Here is a 16,319-nt window from a genome sequence, read left to right on the forward strand (position 1 = left end):
CTTTAATGCTTATTATAGTAGATATTATTAGGCTAATTTTAATTTGTTGGTGAATTCATTATATGTTAAAATATTACCATTAAGACTATTTTATTTATTAAATCTTAGATATAACCCAGAATTATATATGGGACAGGATTGATATTGTTAGAAATTTATATAATTGAAAGTTAAAAGTCTTTTTTATTTGTGTAATGTGGGGTATAAACTAGTCTGCTGGAACCCCTCAGAGAGGGAAGGAGGGAATGATTTAATTTGTGTTGTTACTTACGAAAGAGAGTTGTGATATATGAACAACGCCCCCTAGTGGTGGTGGTGGTGGAGTTATTTAGAAAGAGGGAAAGTTAGTCTTTTCAGACAAGAAAGCATTGTAATAGCTTTCTTTTTTTCTTTTGTTATTCTCCCCCTGATTTTTTGTAAAGGGAGGAGTTTCTGAAAAGCTTCCCTAATTAGGAAATTAAGTTTAAGGTTTTGGTTTTGGTTGTAGTTTGTGAAGTGGTGCTGTGTTGTGACACCACTGACTTTTTGTTTTTCTTTTTTATCTTTTTTAATTTGAAAGATGGCACGCTCATATAAGCTTCTTAGTTGGAATTGTGGAGGCCTCAATAATATCGTAAAACGTAAAAGACTTCTCAACACTATGCAGAGAGATAGAGCAAATATTGTATGTCTACAGGAGACGCATTTAAAGAATACAAATGGAAAATTATTATCTTCAAATTGGTTTAATCAAAGTTATTTGGCAGCAGGGACATCAAAATCTAGGGGAGTAGCAATTTTGTTTTCAAAATCAGTACCTTTTCATTGCCAAAAAGTAAAAGCTGACCCTAGAGGTCATTACATCTTTGTTAGAGGAGAACTAGACGGCCAGCCATTAACAATAGCATCTTTATATGCCCCAAATGTAAATCAGAAAGATTTTATTAGGACGACTCTACAACTATTATCAGAATTTCAGATAAATCACATAATTGACCCCAAACTGGATAGGACACACAAACCAAGGGAAAAGGTAGTAAAATCAACAGGTTTATCAAATATACTAGATACATTTAATTTGGTAGATATTTGGCGTTCATTAAATCCCGGAGTAAAACAATACACTTATTACTCTACTGTACACCAAATTCATACAAGAATTGATTATCTCTTAGTAACAAAAAAGATAGCTAATCAAATTCAAGAAGCAGATATAGGCCCACGGATAATTTCGGACCACTCGTGGGTCACAGGGACACTTTCTGCTCACAATGAAGATAAACATTGGAAACTAAACAAATTGGAAACTAAACAAATGGAAACTAAACAAATTATTGCTACAAGACGAATCTATATGTAAAAAAATAACAGTAGCAATACAGGAGTACTTTAAATTTAATACTACTAAAGATGTATCACAGGAAATGTTGTGGGACGCCTTCAAAGCAGTTATAAGAGGGCAATTAATTGCAATGGCATCTACTTATAAAAGGGAAAGGCAATCACTATTATTAGAAATTACAAGTAGAATTAAACATTTGGAACTGCAATATGCTAAAAAAGGGGGGGAAAGACTGTTGAGGACATTAGAACAGGAACGTAAAAAGTTAATTTGTTGGAAACCTCCCAAATACAAAAAAATTTGTTGATACTAAATCAAAAATATTTCACTAAAACACCAAAATCGATAAAGCTACTTAAACAAAGGACCACTCAAAGAAAGGTATCGCACCTTATCCATAATATGCAAAACCATCAAGGATCCTTAGTTACTAAATCCAGTGAGATAATCCAAATATTTCAGAATTTCTACCAGCAACTCTATAAGTCAGAGAACCCAGAGTGCAACAAAATTAAAGAGTATCTCTCCTCTATAAATTATAATATAAAAATCTTTCCTGAACACAAGGCTTATTTGGAACAAGATATAACACAGGTTGAACTATCTGAAACCCTAAAACATATTAAAAACAACAAAGCCCCAGGTAGGGATGGTATCCCCATTGAATTTTATAAGACATTTGAGCATGTGTTGGTGGACCCCTTGGTGCAGACCTGTAATTCGGTTATACTTGGAGGGGTCATGCCCGGTACATGGTCGGAAGCCAGAATTACAGTAATCCCCAAACCTGGAAAGGATAAACAAAATCCTGCATCCTTTAGACCCATATCTGTTTTAAATAATGATTTTAAAATCTTCTCTGCTCTAATGGCCAACAGACTGAATAAAATCATTGCAAATTATATACACAGTGACCAGTCGAGGTTTATTCCCACGAGAACCTTAACAGACAATATCCGTAAAACATTGGATTTAATTTTTTTGGGAAAGCAAAGAAAGGAGGAATCAATTCTTTTGGCCATTGACGCACAGAAGGCCTTTGATAAGGTGGAGGTCCCTTATTTACTTACTTTGTTACAGTATATGGGTTTTGGCCAAAAATTCCTAACTTTCATCGAAGCATTATATGCTAATCCAAAAGCACAAATTTATGTGAATAATTATAGATCAGAGGATTTTGATTTGCACAGGGGTACAAGGCAAGGATGTCCCTTGTCTCCTATTTTATGGTTTCCTATAGAACCATTGGCTTTTGCTGTACGTAATGAGACATTAATAAGTGGTATTTCAGTAGGAAAAGAAGAATATAAATTAAGTTTGTTTGCAGATGATGCGGTATTTTATTTCACTAATCCCTTCCAATCCATTACTTCATTACTTCACCATATTCAAAAATTTAGTGCGATATCGGGTTTTACTATCAATTATACAAAATCTGAATTATACCCTATTTTTTTGTCCCCAATTTCTAAATTAAAATTAGCAAACGCCTTTCCCTTTAAATGGGTCCAAAAATCTATTAGACATTTGGGTATACAAATCCCATTGAATTTGCAAGACCTTCACTCCGCCAATTATAAACTAACAGATAGCACTATCAAAACACATTTAGAACAATGGAATAAACTTAATTTAACTTTATTAGAAAAAATTGATATGATTAAAACCTTTGTTCTGCCTAAATATTTGTTTTTATTCTATAACCTACCTTGTGAGATTTCGTCCAAAGAATTCAGAGACAGACAGAACCTCATTTCCAAATTTTTATGGTCATATAAAAAACCAAGATTTCAGTTTAAATTAATGACGAGGCCAGCAAAACAGGGGGGATTGAGCTTATCCAATTTAGAAGCGTATTATTTGGCTGCTAATTTAAAAAATATATTATGGTACGCAGTGAAAGATTGCGATAAACCCTGGGTAAAAATTGAGGCATCTTATCTAGTAGGGGACCATCTATGGGAAGCCATTTGGAATACACCAAAAGACAGACACTTTATTATTGATGATAACCCATATTTATCCCTGACTTTAAAAATCTGGGATAAACACAAAAAAACTTTAATACCATCTATTTCACCGATGGCAAGTTTTTTGGGACAAGCATGGTTTAAACCAGGTCGTGCAACTGGAGACTTTAGAGTTTGGAGAGAGGCGGGTATATATCAATTTCAAAATATCATCAAGAATAAACAAATGCTGATGAAAACACAATTGGAAACTCAATATAAAATATCAATCCCATGGTTCCAATATCAACAAATACATTTTATTTTACATAATCCCAGAATTGTGGATGTAATCGATAGGCCGTTAACAGTCTTTGAGAATTTGTTGAGAAAGAGTCCAAAACAAGCCAAAACTTTGACATTGACTATTTACAATTTACTCAATGTTAAAGATTGGTCTGAAATTACAAGCCAGCAGAAGGCCTGGGAGAAAGATTGTGGTATTTTATTTACTTTAGAACAATGGCAGACCATTTGGGACTCTCCACTCTACACCACATATTCATTAAACTTGAAACTCCAAAATTACAAACTCTTTTCAAGGTGGTATCTGACACCTAAAAAACTATTTCTAGCACATATAAAGCCTACTCCTGAATGTTGGAAGAAATGTAAGCAGGAAGGGTCATTTCTGCATTGTTGGTGGCTGTGCCCAGAAATTAACAAGATATTGCCAACATCAGGGATCCTCACCAAGAATGAACATACCATATACTTTGACACCTACTATTTAACACAATGCACTTGGAGGTGGATGGTAGTTCATATTACCCTAAGTGAAAAGTTGTGGAGCATACTCTTGACTCAGAAAACACACACACACACAAAGCAGACTGAGGGGGAAGGTGAATCCTCAGACTAAATTACCTTTAAACCCCTTCAATACTTGCTTTTACTTGCTTTTACTCTAGTCCTCTGTCCTTATTCATAGAGAAGGTTCAGGATTAAAGCAGAAGTAGATTTGCTTGTATTCATTCCCTTTTAGAGTAGTAGGGAAATTGCTTGTTTATCTTTTGTGCTACTCACCAAGTGGTATAATGTGTGTACATCAAAATATGCACAACTCTTTAAAAAATGCCCAATTCAATAGCTTTTGAAATACAAAACTTAAAAACTACACAGTACAATTTTATAAAACTATTTTCTGATTTATCCAGACATGCTCAGGATTGAACATGTGATCATCTACACTCAGAGCTACTAGGACTGGGTCTTTCTGTAACTGAATAGTTGTGAGTTGGTTCAGATTTTACCATAGCCACAAACTCACTAGATACTTATAGCCACAGACTTCCATCAGTATGGGAATAAAAACACTTGCCAGGGTCGCTATACGAATTGCAAGCTAATGTACACAATGTGTTTGGTGACCTCAGGATTAAGGATAGCTATTACATATCATTGTTCTTACTATTATTTTTTTATACTCCTACTAATTATCAGAGTTAACAGTGTTCACTTCAAGCAAATACTTACGAGAGCAGGTGGTGGTCTGCCACTCTAGGCACTGTCCATATGGAAAGGAGATTATGTAGGCATTTGAGTCAACGCATCGTTTTGTACTGCTACACCACATGCACTCCATACCACTGCTTGTACAGTTCGAGCATGTTGTCCTGAGAGAACAGGGCTTTTTGCAGGGCCTAGCATTTTGATTTGGACTAACTAAAGGCAAAAGAAAACAGTAGAAATTCAGTACCTGTTTTTCTTGCTTTATCTTATTTAAGCAGATATAATTCAACAAGTATTTTTTATTATTATTATGGAATACTTGCAGCAGGCCATACTTGCAAAGAAGAATATATAGGTACTCTATACTAATTCAAAGATTTTCTTTGATACAGCAACCTTAATCTTCATGTTCCCTCCACTACAGAAAATATATCCTACAAGATGTTCTACTGTGATCTGGCTGCTAGCAAATACAGTGGTGAAAACCCAGGAAGTTAATTTAGATAGCTGTATGTACACAGGAAAACAAAATTAACTGAACATACTGTTAATAGGTACAGTAATCTATGACCTTCTGTTTCCACTGCATTTGATAAACAATGCATAAATAATAGTTATTTACTAAGCAAGTTATATATTCTCCTTCGAACGCCATGCAGTTTGTTTAAGAATGTGATTTGTCAAGTGAGCATCTGCCCTCTGGTGTATGTATTTGTACTCAGTACAAATGCAATGAAGGGAAAAAAACATTATTTTATACATTAAAGAGAACTTTTTTTCCCACAGCACAGTGTATTCTGTCTCCTTCAGAAGCATTTATTCTCCCTGAAACCAAGTAAAAAGCTTATATAACTAGAACAACCAAGAAGCAGTGGTAAGGCTGCCAACCTCCAGGTGGGGCCTTGTGATCTCCCAGAATTACAACTGACCTCCAAACATCAATAGGGTTGCCAACTCTGAGTTTGGAAATATCTGGAGATTTGGGGTGTGTGGGAGCCTGAGGGCACCAGGGTTTGTGAAGGGGGTGGACTGCAATGGGGCATATTGCCACGAGGTCAACCTTCCAAAGCCACCATTTTCTCCAGTTGAGTTGATCTTGGTCACCTGGAGATTAATTGTAATTCCAGGAGATCTCCAGCCACCACCAAGAAGTTGCCAACTCTAGACAACAGAGATCAGTTCCCCTAGAGAAGATGGCAGCTTTGGAGGGCAGACTTACTGCCTTATACCCCACAGAGATCCCACCTACCCCCAACCTGAGTTGGTAACAGTGGACAACTGGAAAGCATGAAATGGTGAACATTGTGAATTTTTAACTGTTCAGTACAAAGAAATATATGTATATTAATTTTCCAAAGATTCTGAACACAACTGATTACTTGACATCAAGCCTATACATATGACAAATTGAGTACATGGGTTTTATATCTAACAACATAATTTCAAGTATCTTTTTCAGTTTTCCATGAGACAAGATTCCCAAATGAAATTAAAAATAATAAAAGACCACTCAGTTTGCTTCTTTGTTCCTTAACTTGTCAGATGTGGTTAAAATTGCTTTATGTTAGAACTAAGAAAGGGGATCCTACCAGCTTATTCTTGAAATATCATGAAATCAGCAACTTTTTTAAAAAAACAGTGACTAAGAAAGTCTGCCAACCCAATTCTAAAACATTTAACATCCACACCTCAAATGTAACTGCTGTCTCTTTCAAAACAGAAAACAAAATTATAATGTCTATTATTACAAACTGCAGACAGTTACATCCCAGGCATGAATAACATGAAACAACATTATTGATGTATATTTCAGGGGTGGCCAACGGTAGCTCTCCAAATGTTTTTTGCCTACAACTTTCATCAGCCCCAGCCATTGGCCATGCCGGCTGGGGCTGATGGGAGTTGTAGGCAAAAAACATCTGGAGAGCTACCGTTGGCCACCCCTGGTATATTTCATGATTGTTTCACCATTTTGGGTAGTGCAAATGTGCACATATGAGTGGAAACATTTCACAGAATCCATGCTTTATTTATGAAATGTAGTTTCCAAGACAAACTTTTTTTACACATAAGGGCAAATAAAAAAAAATATTATACCTATAGCCATGCCTCATTGTTTCAAATAGGGTATTCCTATAACCTTAATCCATAAACAAAGTCTTCCAAATTGACTCAGTGCTGTTGTCTGCAACAACAGTGTATTTCTAGATTATGTCTGATAGTATTCCAAAGAGTGCATTGCTTCATGGAACAATTTGTTCATGTATTTCAGACCCTTTCAATTTTTGTTGTGCTTTGTTGTTGCTTCCTCACATTAGTTTGACAATGCAGTCTATACATGACTTTTTACACGAGGGCTTGACGTGTTAATTACATTATAATTTGGTCAACATGGTCTCTTACTTTCTAGGCTATATTCACAGTAAAACACATCACGGTGCAGCAGTGCAAAATAAGAAAAAATGACTGTCTTAAAAGGTATAGGAGGCAAATTAATTATTCTGTGTCTGAAAAAGGGAGCTTTGACTCTCAAAAGCTTATATGCTGAAACTCTTGTTGATCTCTAAGGTACCACTAGTCTCAAATCTAACTGTTCTACTACAGACCAAAATAGCTACCCTCTGAAACTAATTATTCTAATATGTGTAGATGTGTTTTGAGCAATTACTACTGTATCAGGGAAAAGTGAGACAACTCCCTCCAAGAACTGCTGTGACCCAATAACTCCTGCAATGCTCATTGACAAGAGTCCTCCACATTCCCCAGTAAAATTATCTCATGTTCCCTGATAAAGACTTAATTGTTCCAGACATGTTGGTATCTATACACTGGATTAAGTTATTGCCTCCTACACGTTAGATTCTTGTTCCTGTCATGAAGGGTACCTCATTCTAGTGATGCACTCATTGATCTTTAATCTTTATGCCTGCTTCCAAAGCAACACATTTTACATACCTGAACAAATTACTGAATAAATAATTGTCTCTCCAATTACAGAAGCAAGGCTAGCTTTTTGTTGGGGGGGGGCGGGGTTAGGTATGATTTAAAAAAAAAAACAGGCCACATTCTTAAATTCACATATAACTTTTATGTCCAACACAAACATTTTCTGTGCATAATATTTTTTTGGGGGGGGGGTCATTTTCCTTTCAAATAAATATGGTCTGTTGTTTTTGCTGGCAGCAGTACAAAGCAAACTGCTGCTGTTCAAGTAGGCAAATTTCTACTTCTTTTCTACATGATTGTCCACAGCTTTGTTTCCCCACACTAATGTTTAATACAAACAGCTATAAAATCCCAGTTGATTCCCTTTACAATTATTTACAACTATTCATGAAGACAGGTGTAGGAATGTGATAGCACCAACCACAATGTATTGGGTTGCCGGGGCCAAATGGGCAAATAAGACCAACAATTGGGAAGAAAGAGGACTAGAACTGAAAAAAAAGGAAAAAACTGCAAAACAGGCAGACAAAAAGGCCAAAATCAATAAAACAAGGAAGCACTTTTCCACACTCACCACAAAACAAAGTAAGCCCTAACCATTCACTTCAAATGAAGGAAGCTGATATGAGAACAATCAAGAGTGTGCATAGCCCTTTGTGAACTTTGAAAGAGAAGTTTTATACTTACATCAGAGCTCCAACATGGATATGCCATTATTAGATCAATGTCATAAGTATTAATAGTGCTTTTGGCGATGCAAAAATGGCAGGTAAAATTAACTTTCACAGAAAAGGTAACTAATTTTGAGAACAGTGTTTCCTCCACCCTACTCAAGCTCAATCATTTAACTGTTACTCTTAAATTTAAATATTATAATAAAATTTATCAGGTTATTAACCAGAATTTTCACATGTGAATTTCTTTTCTTTTAAGCAAACTCTAAGCAAGCTTAATGTAAATAAAGTCAACAGTTGTAATATGGGAGCTTCCTTACCAACAGGCTTCTCACATACAAGGCCATCAGCCATGGCTGTACATGGGTTTGCTTTCAGACCTGCTATTTCTGCCCGTTCAAGATAAGCACAGAATCCAGAGTCATTTGGTTCTCCAGGAAGCCACTGCAATGTAGTGTTTGTAAAGGGAGACATGTCATCCCATCCCCAGTAGGAGATGTTGATCTTACGTAAACCTACCCAAGGTGATATTTTCTGTGAAGTAGAAGGAAAAGGCTGCATGAATAAATTAGACATACCTCTGTATTTTTTCTCAGACTTAGCAAGAATACTTCCATACTACATTCAGAATGTGTTAATACTCCTTTTCTTACTCTATACCCTATAAAACGGAACATTTATTCAAACTACAATTTTTGTTCCTTGGATTCCATATTCCCAACCTACAGAGCTTCTATTTTCTCCAAATAGACTCTGTTCTATACTGTTTTGCAAACTTTGTACTTCTAGTAAAATTTTAGAATAAACACAGGATTGGTAAAGAAACAATGTTGGAATAAATGCACAATACCATCAAGTCACTTCCGACTTACAACAACCCTATGAATTAATGCCTTCCAAAACAGCCCATTGTTAACAGCCTTGCTCAGGCCCTGCAAACTGAGGGTCATGATTTTCTTGATTGAGCCAATCCATCTTGTGTTGGGTATACCTCTTTTTCTGCTGTTTTTAACTTTTCTTATTGTTATCTTTTTCAGTGTGTCTTCTCATAATGTGAGCAAACTATGGTAGCCTCAGTTTCAGTCATTTTAGCTTCTAGTTAGAGTTCTTTTGATTTAGAACCCCCATATAATTTAGAACTCACAACAACAAAGCAACAGAGAAAAGAAAAAACTGAAAATAAATTCTTAAATTTTCAATGCTCTGTTGTAAACTTCCCAGCCCTTTGGAAATCAGCATAGAGATCAGCATCATAGTGAAGTGACTCCCCAACCCCAAATCTACCAAATTAATGTTTAAGTACAATGCTGGAAACTGCTATATATGCAGCTAATTTTTTAAAAAAAATTAGAGGAAGTGAATAGTTCATTGTTTTAGAAGGATTAAATGCATTAGCTACCTATATATTTTGATACAGATAATATGACTAAATAATGTTGTGCAACCTAACTAATATTTACCAGCACATATGAAATGAAACTAAAAGTAAAGTATTCCCTTATTTGAACCAGTTTTACATTCTCTGTTCCACTTTATCACTGGAAAGTTCCTGGAATGTCTATAATTAAAATCCATTTATTTTAACACAGCAAGTAAACAGTGGAAGGACAAAGTGCCCTACACAAATAAGCAAGGGAGGTGTCCACCAGGAAGGAACAGTCCAATTCCTACCAACCCTTGCTAATCTAATTAAGCATGGTCACAACAGAGATGGGAATGTGGAACACCAATGGCCACAGACTAAACCACCACCACCCCAAAATATGGGAAGTAGTGCTAACGGACAATGGGCAACATACATAAATGAAGTGAGCTTTGGAAAGAGAATTGATAACATAGGCAAGTAGGACCTAAGTACCAAATATGTTACTTGTTTGCTCTGGTGGTGGCCAAATTCTCTGCTATAGCCACCTTTGTAAGGGCACATTCAAAGAACATGGGGAAAATGAACAAGTCCCTAACAAATTCATCTTGAAGAACCTCCTCTCCCTGTACATAATCTGAGTGACAATTTTGCTTATCCCGACAGTCTTTTTTTCTCCCTTTCTAATGTGCAACTGGCCTAAACACTGGCTTTTTCATCCTGTACTTTGGAACAGTCTTCCAGAAGAGGTGAGGAAAGCTCCCACCTTGGTGTCCTGAGTGGCTGTAAATCCAGATTATTTAGGAGGACACTTGGGGGCAGACTGAACAATGTTTCTTGGGTGGCTGGCAAATGGGATGTATTAGTTGCTCTGAGACAGTAATCATGCTAGTTTTTCTTACCTTTTAAAAACATGTTTATTTTCAAAATTTATTTCCTGCTTTTCTGCCCTAATCAAGGCCAAAGCAGCTAACATATTAAAAGCATATTGAGAGCATATATGATAAAACATATCTTAAAAAGCATTCAAACCAGACAAAAACATTACATTACAACCTCAGCAGGTGGTGGGTTCTACTTCTTTGGAGGTTTTTAAGCAAAGGCTAGATAGCCATTTGAGAGTAATGCTAATTCTATGGCATTGTGAATTTAAGAATAATTGTGAGGCGAGGAGGAAGGAATTAATCAGTACTCAGCTCTTGTGGCCCTTTCTTATATGCCCAGGGTACACCTAAAGTAATGCCAATTGCCACTTGGGGGTCAGAAAGAAATCTTCCTCCAGGCCAGATTGACCAGGGATTCTGGAGGTTATTTGCCTTCTTCTGGATATAGTGGGGGTCACTGGGAAGTGGGAGCAGGTAACTGTGAATTTCTTTCACTTTGCAAGGGGTTGGACCAGATGACTCTTGGAGTCCCTTCCAGCTCTGTTTCTTTGTAGCAATTGGGTAGATTTGTAAGGGAGTAGGCAGTCCTTCAGGTATGCTGGTCCTAGGCATAAAGGTATGCTTTAAAGGTCAACACCAGTACCTTGAATTGTGCCCAGAAAAACTGAGAGCCAGTGTAGATGGGCCAAGATTGGAGAGATCTGGTCCTTTCAACATCCTGGCTGCAGCATTCTATATCAATTAAGGTTTCCAGACACTTTCCAAGGGCTGCCTCCACACAGCATGCACTGTAATAATCTAATCTAGAGGTAACCAGGGCATGCACCAGAGCGGCCAAATCTTGTCTGCGCAGGAAAGGTTGCAGATGATTAACCAGTTATTATATAGTTCTGTTATTTGACTAGTTTTAGATGCTGTTACCCACCGAGTCCCAGTTGTGTTGAAAGAAATGCAGGTTTAGAAGTACTCTTGATTAAATAAACAAATCCCCCAATTAAGCATTCAAGAAGAAATAATATCAATAAAATTTACATTGTGAAACTTGGAAGAAGGGGGCTGATGCTTATGAAAAAAAGAGAGGAAATATTCATACACTGACTGACTCACCTATCTATTGTAAGCAACCACTTATGGTTACAGTCCATTCAGTTATACACTTTTGAATGTGATCATCATCTTACATCCCTTGTCTCTCCACAGGCAGCCATGCAAGTCTCACAAAAGTAAGGGCAGTTCCCCTGGTACCATGCTGAGAGAAAGAGAGCCTACAACAGTACTCAGTAGATAAGCAGCTGTTCTGGTTTGATACTGCTTCAATCAACAATGTTCAGTAAGAAATGGATTGCCTGGATTGATGCAGCTGTTTCTCTTTTCTTACAGTGGTTTTAAATTCAGAAATTTCTCAGTCACCCACAAATCCATCCTTAAATTTCAGTAGGATGACTGGTAATGCTGTTGAAGTAGTGGGTATGGACAAAATGAATGGCAGTTTGTGGTATGAGCATTTAGTAAGCTGCCCTTCCTGAGTAAGACTTTTGGGCCATCCTAGTTCATATCCGATTAGCTGAAGCTTTAATATATGCTAGGATATATATATATATATATATCCCAGCTTTAATATATTCTAGGATAATGTTTATTCCCAAACTTTATGCAGCAACCAAACCCAAGACCACCTGCTAGCAAAACTTTTGTTTTATCAATGAGCTATAGCTCTGCCCATAACGTCTGTTATATCGGGCAACATAATAACCAATGTAGCAAGAGCCTCTGTGAGGCTGACCAGAGATGATGGAGTGTCAAAAGCCTAGGCCTCTTGGGCTGTTTAGAGAGATGACAGTCATTTCTGCTTTTCGAAAGAAACTTGGAAGTCAGATGTTCATTTTAAAAGTGTTATCTGCTTCTGGGGCCAGTGTACAGAAGAATGTGTGGGAATGAGTTAAATATAAAATATAGATCTATTCTGCCTACCTGCTCTGCCTTTTTAACTTCAGTGGGTTCTGGTTGGTGGTGACCTTTTTTTACATTTTAGGTGTCTAGTTCTTGAGCTGTTTATCCCTGTTTTATTGTATTACTATGCCATCAAAGGTTCGTTTGATGATGATGAGTTAAATCGCATCAGCCTTGCTTCATTGCATAACTACTTGAAAAATAGCCTGTGGGTAATATTATGATGAATGGGGAGTTGCAAAGTACTCTATGGGAATGACTATGACTGCCCCTATGGTTTTTTTTAACACTAATAGTGTGTTGTTAATGTGGCTGAGTATGTATAGGACACTGACGGTCACTTAATCTTGCTTTAGAAGACTAGCAAAGACATTCTTGTTAAGTCAAGCATTTGCTATAGTAAGTGCCTAGTTGTGTTATTCTGTGAATTTTTAAAAGAATCCTGATTAATATTCATTTGTAGCTGCTATTGTTTCCATTTAAATTCCTATTTTAAGTATTTATAATGTTTAAATTATAATTAACTGCCTTGAGTACTTCTAAATTTTAAACAATTATTGAATTTTGCTCAATGTGTTCCATCCCATATTTCTGGAAACTTGTATGCTGCAGCATGACTTAAATTTGTAACAGGTTTAAGCACTCCTTTTTCCTTTCCTTTATGAGAAGCGATAAGAGGATAAGCACTAACAGTTGTATTTCCTTTTTGGCAAAGGGAGAGGAGATTTATCAACAGAAGGACTTTTCAAGTTGTAACAAAAGCTTCCTTGGCTTTGGAGAGGTGGAAGCCTTTGTGGCTCTTTGAAAACATCTGGTAAATTGGGTATTCATTTTGACTCTAGTGTGGATATAATAGCAGAAATAAGCCAGATAGGTAGGTTTTGATTATTATAAAAATTGTAAAATTCTATTAATTTGCCAATTGTTCTATGCTACATAAATTATTCATAGATAGCTAACAAATAGAGGAAGACATATTATAATTATTAATAATTAAAGCATTTTGAGACTTTTGTCTAAACAAGAAAACCTTACAAATATAACTCTCTATGTTTATAATTTACTTGAATAAAATAAAAGCTTTTCATTTTACAGAAATAATTCCGTTTTAAATGTAAAAGGGATTTTAAGAGTCAAATTTAGATACATATATTTTAGGTTAGTAGACTTTTTTGTCTTTACAGCTGCTCCCCCTACATTTGTGAACTCTACTAAACGATCTGTAGCAAAGAGAAGTCATCTAAAATGAAATTGTATGCTCTAAATCATCATGATTGGAACCTGAAAGAACAGGCTTATAAAGGAAAATCAAGGAAAATCTCAGCAAGCTTCTGTGGCAACTGATAGCACATTCAGAGTGACTTATTCAGAATAAATGGAATGGGACAGACAAGAATGAAAGAGAAATTACTTTTGGGAAGGGAAGCCAAAAGTAAGATAGAGCATAAATCACTGTAACATTTTATTAGAAGTTTTTGATAAGTAAACGATCACTTAACCCAAGTTATCACCTTAAAGTGCACACATTTGTCTACCTTTATTGTATACCACATGTGGGTTATCTTAAATTTATAGACCTGTAGTGTTGCAGGCCATAATTCATGTGAATAAAGATATGCTTGTACGATGTCACCTTGTAGAAGTTCACAGCTTTAAAACAAAATCTAAAAACTGGAACAGCCATTTCCCATCTTTACTACAAGCATGCAGCTGACTGTCAAAATGACAGGTTATCATAAACTGTAATATCAGATTTGAGGGGCTTCTTTGTACTATATAATTTCTTTTCATTTATAAAAACTCATCCTTGTTACAGGGAACAACTTCATATGTAATGGAAATAATACACCTCTCCAGCAGCTCACCTGCTCTATAGGTCCTTAGCCCAAATGATCTACAGTCTCTCTCAAGGCAGATCTACTGGTTATCTATAAGGTTGTCATGGATATCTCAGCAAAACTGTACAGTATTACTTTGCTCAGCACTCACAGTCAGATTGTGGGCTGACCAAAGATATGTTCAGAGTGCATAGAGCAGAGGTGGCCAAACTTGCTTAATGTAAGAGCCACCTGTAATGAATGCCAGATTTTTGAGGGAGGGAGGAAATAGATGGGAGGGAGGTAGAGGTGGAAAGGAAACAACTTTAACTTTATTTTTGATTTGTTTGTTTGTTTTATTTTATATATATATATTTTAATTTATTTGGTTCATTTATATTCCGCCCTTTCCCAGATGGCTCAGGGCGGATTACACTCAAATAAAACCAAGCAAATACAATACAATAAAACCAATAAAATATAATTAAAACAGCAACACAACACAGTACAGTATACAAAGGAAGGCGGGCTCATAGTACAGGTTGGAGTATAATCAGTGGCCCAGATACAATTGTTCAATAACAGATCACTGTGGGGGATCACCGCTGGCTGCCTTGGCTTGGAGAAGTGATTTAAAAAGACAAATATCTTCTCTGAACTCGCCAACAGAGTGGTGGGAGCTTTGAGAATCACAATATGTATGAAAGAGCCACATGTGACTCCTGAGCCACAGTTTGGCCACCGCTGGAATAGAGTAACTGAACAGCTGCCAAACAAGTCTTCAGTTGCCTGGTAGTGGGAAGCTGACTCACAGCTAAGAGGGGGGGATCAGCCAGTTCTGATCTACCACCTATCCCAGGAAAATAGTAACACAGTGAAGTTACAAAAGGAAGGGCAGAAAGAGCTTGTTTCCAGAGCTGCTAAGAGGGGTGAATGGGGGGAAATATTGGGTGGGGGGAGTTAGCTGGAGGGCCCCTGAAACCAGTGTCATGCCATATTCATGGAATGCAGAATTGGAGCAAGATAAGACCAGCCAGGACAAGCTACAGCCATTGCCAGCATGTTCCCTCCTAACAAGATTATTATCTATGGTTTTCCTCTTCCTTTAGTTCGACCCAGCTCCTGCACAGCCAGATATTGCAAAGGCAGCAAAAGGAGTCACAGCCGGAAAAGCCAAACCACAAAGCAACAAGAAACCAAATAGTTCAAACTCCAAAAAATAAAAATCATGTTAAAGAAAATGCTGTGTTTGTGATTATTAAGGTAATTAATTCTCAAATTCTCTAATAAATTACAATAAAGTCGATATAAATGTAAATAAAGTCCAAGTTAAGTTCCATCAATCTTGTGTCTGGTACTGGAAATATCATAACAGTCCCATAAGGAAATCCCAGTCCAGAAAGCTGTGTCCGGATTCACTCAGGAACGTTTCAAGCAGGTAAGTCTTCATAAGCTGGAGTCAATGAAGATACTTTCCACAGCCTGGGCAGAGCCCTATGATGGTATGTCAAAAGTATTCTCAATTTGTTCATAGTATCCAAGGATAATTTTTCTTCTTTACAATGTTTTCAAACAGACTTTATATATTTATTTTATTTATATCCCATCATTCTCCCCAAGGAGAATCCAGAGTGGCTTATATCGTTATTCCTTTCATTTCTGGATCTGGAACCCCTGCAAGCATACTGAAGCTGGTAGCCAATTTTGAGATTCCTATATGTATCCACTGGCAACCTCCATTTCAACATATCTGAAAAAGTGTGCATGCACATGAAGTGTGCATACTCTGAATAAAACTTTGTTGGTCTTAAAAGTGCCACTGGACTCAAAGTTTGTTCGACAGGAAAGATGTTTATGTTTAAAAGGTTATGTTTAAAATCCAAAACAAAATCACAATAATATA

General features: G+C 36.5%; 1 protein-coding gene across 1 annotated transcript in view; it reads right to left on the reverse strand.

The window, feature by feature from the left end:
- ATRNL1 (attractin like 1) overlaps positions 1-16,319 on the reverse strand; it is a 1,015,273-nt gene that overhangs the window by 769,161 nt on the left and 229,793 nt on the right. Inside the window, exons 16-17 of the mRNA XM_060241568.1 lie at positions 8,723-8,936; positions 4,807-4,995 (exon numbers count right to left, since the gene is read on the reverse strand). Coding sequence (XP_060097551.1) covers positions 4,807-4,995; positions 8,723-8,936 — 403 coding nt within the window. The remainder of the gene's footprint in view (positions 1-4,806; positions 4,996-8,722; positions 8,937-16,319) is intronic.

This window comes from Heteronotia binoei, chromosome 6, assembly GCF_032191835.1.
Source record: "Heteronotia binoei isolate CCM8104 ecotype False Entrance Well chromosome 6, APGP_CSIRO_Hbin_v1, whole genome shotgun sequence".
Lineage (NCBI taxonomy): Eukaryota > Metazoa > Chordata > Lepidosauria > Squamata > Gekkonidae > Heteronotia > Heteronotia binoei.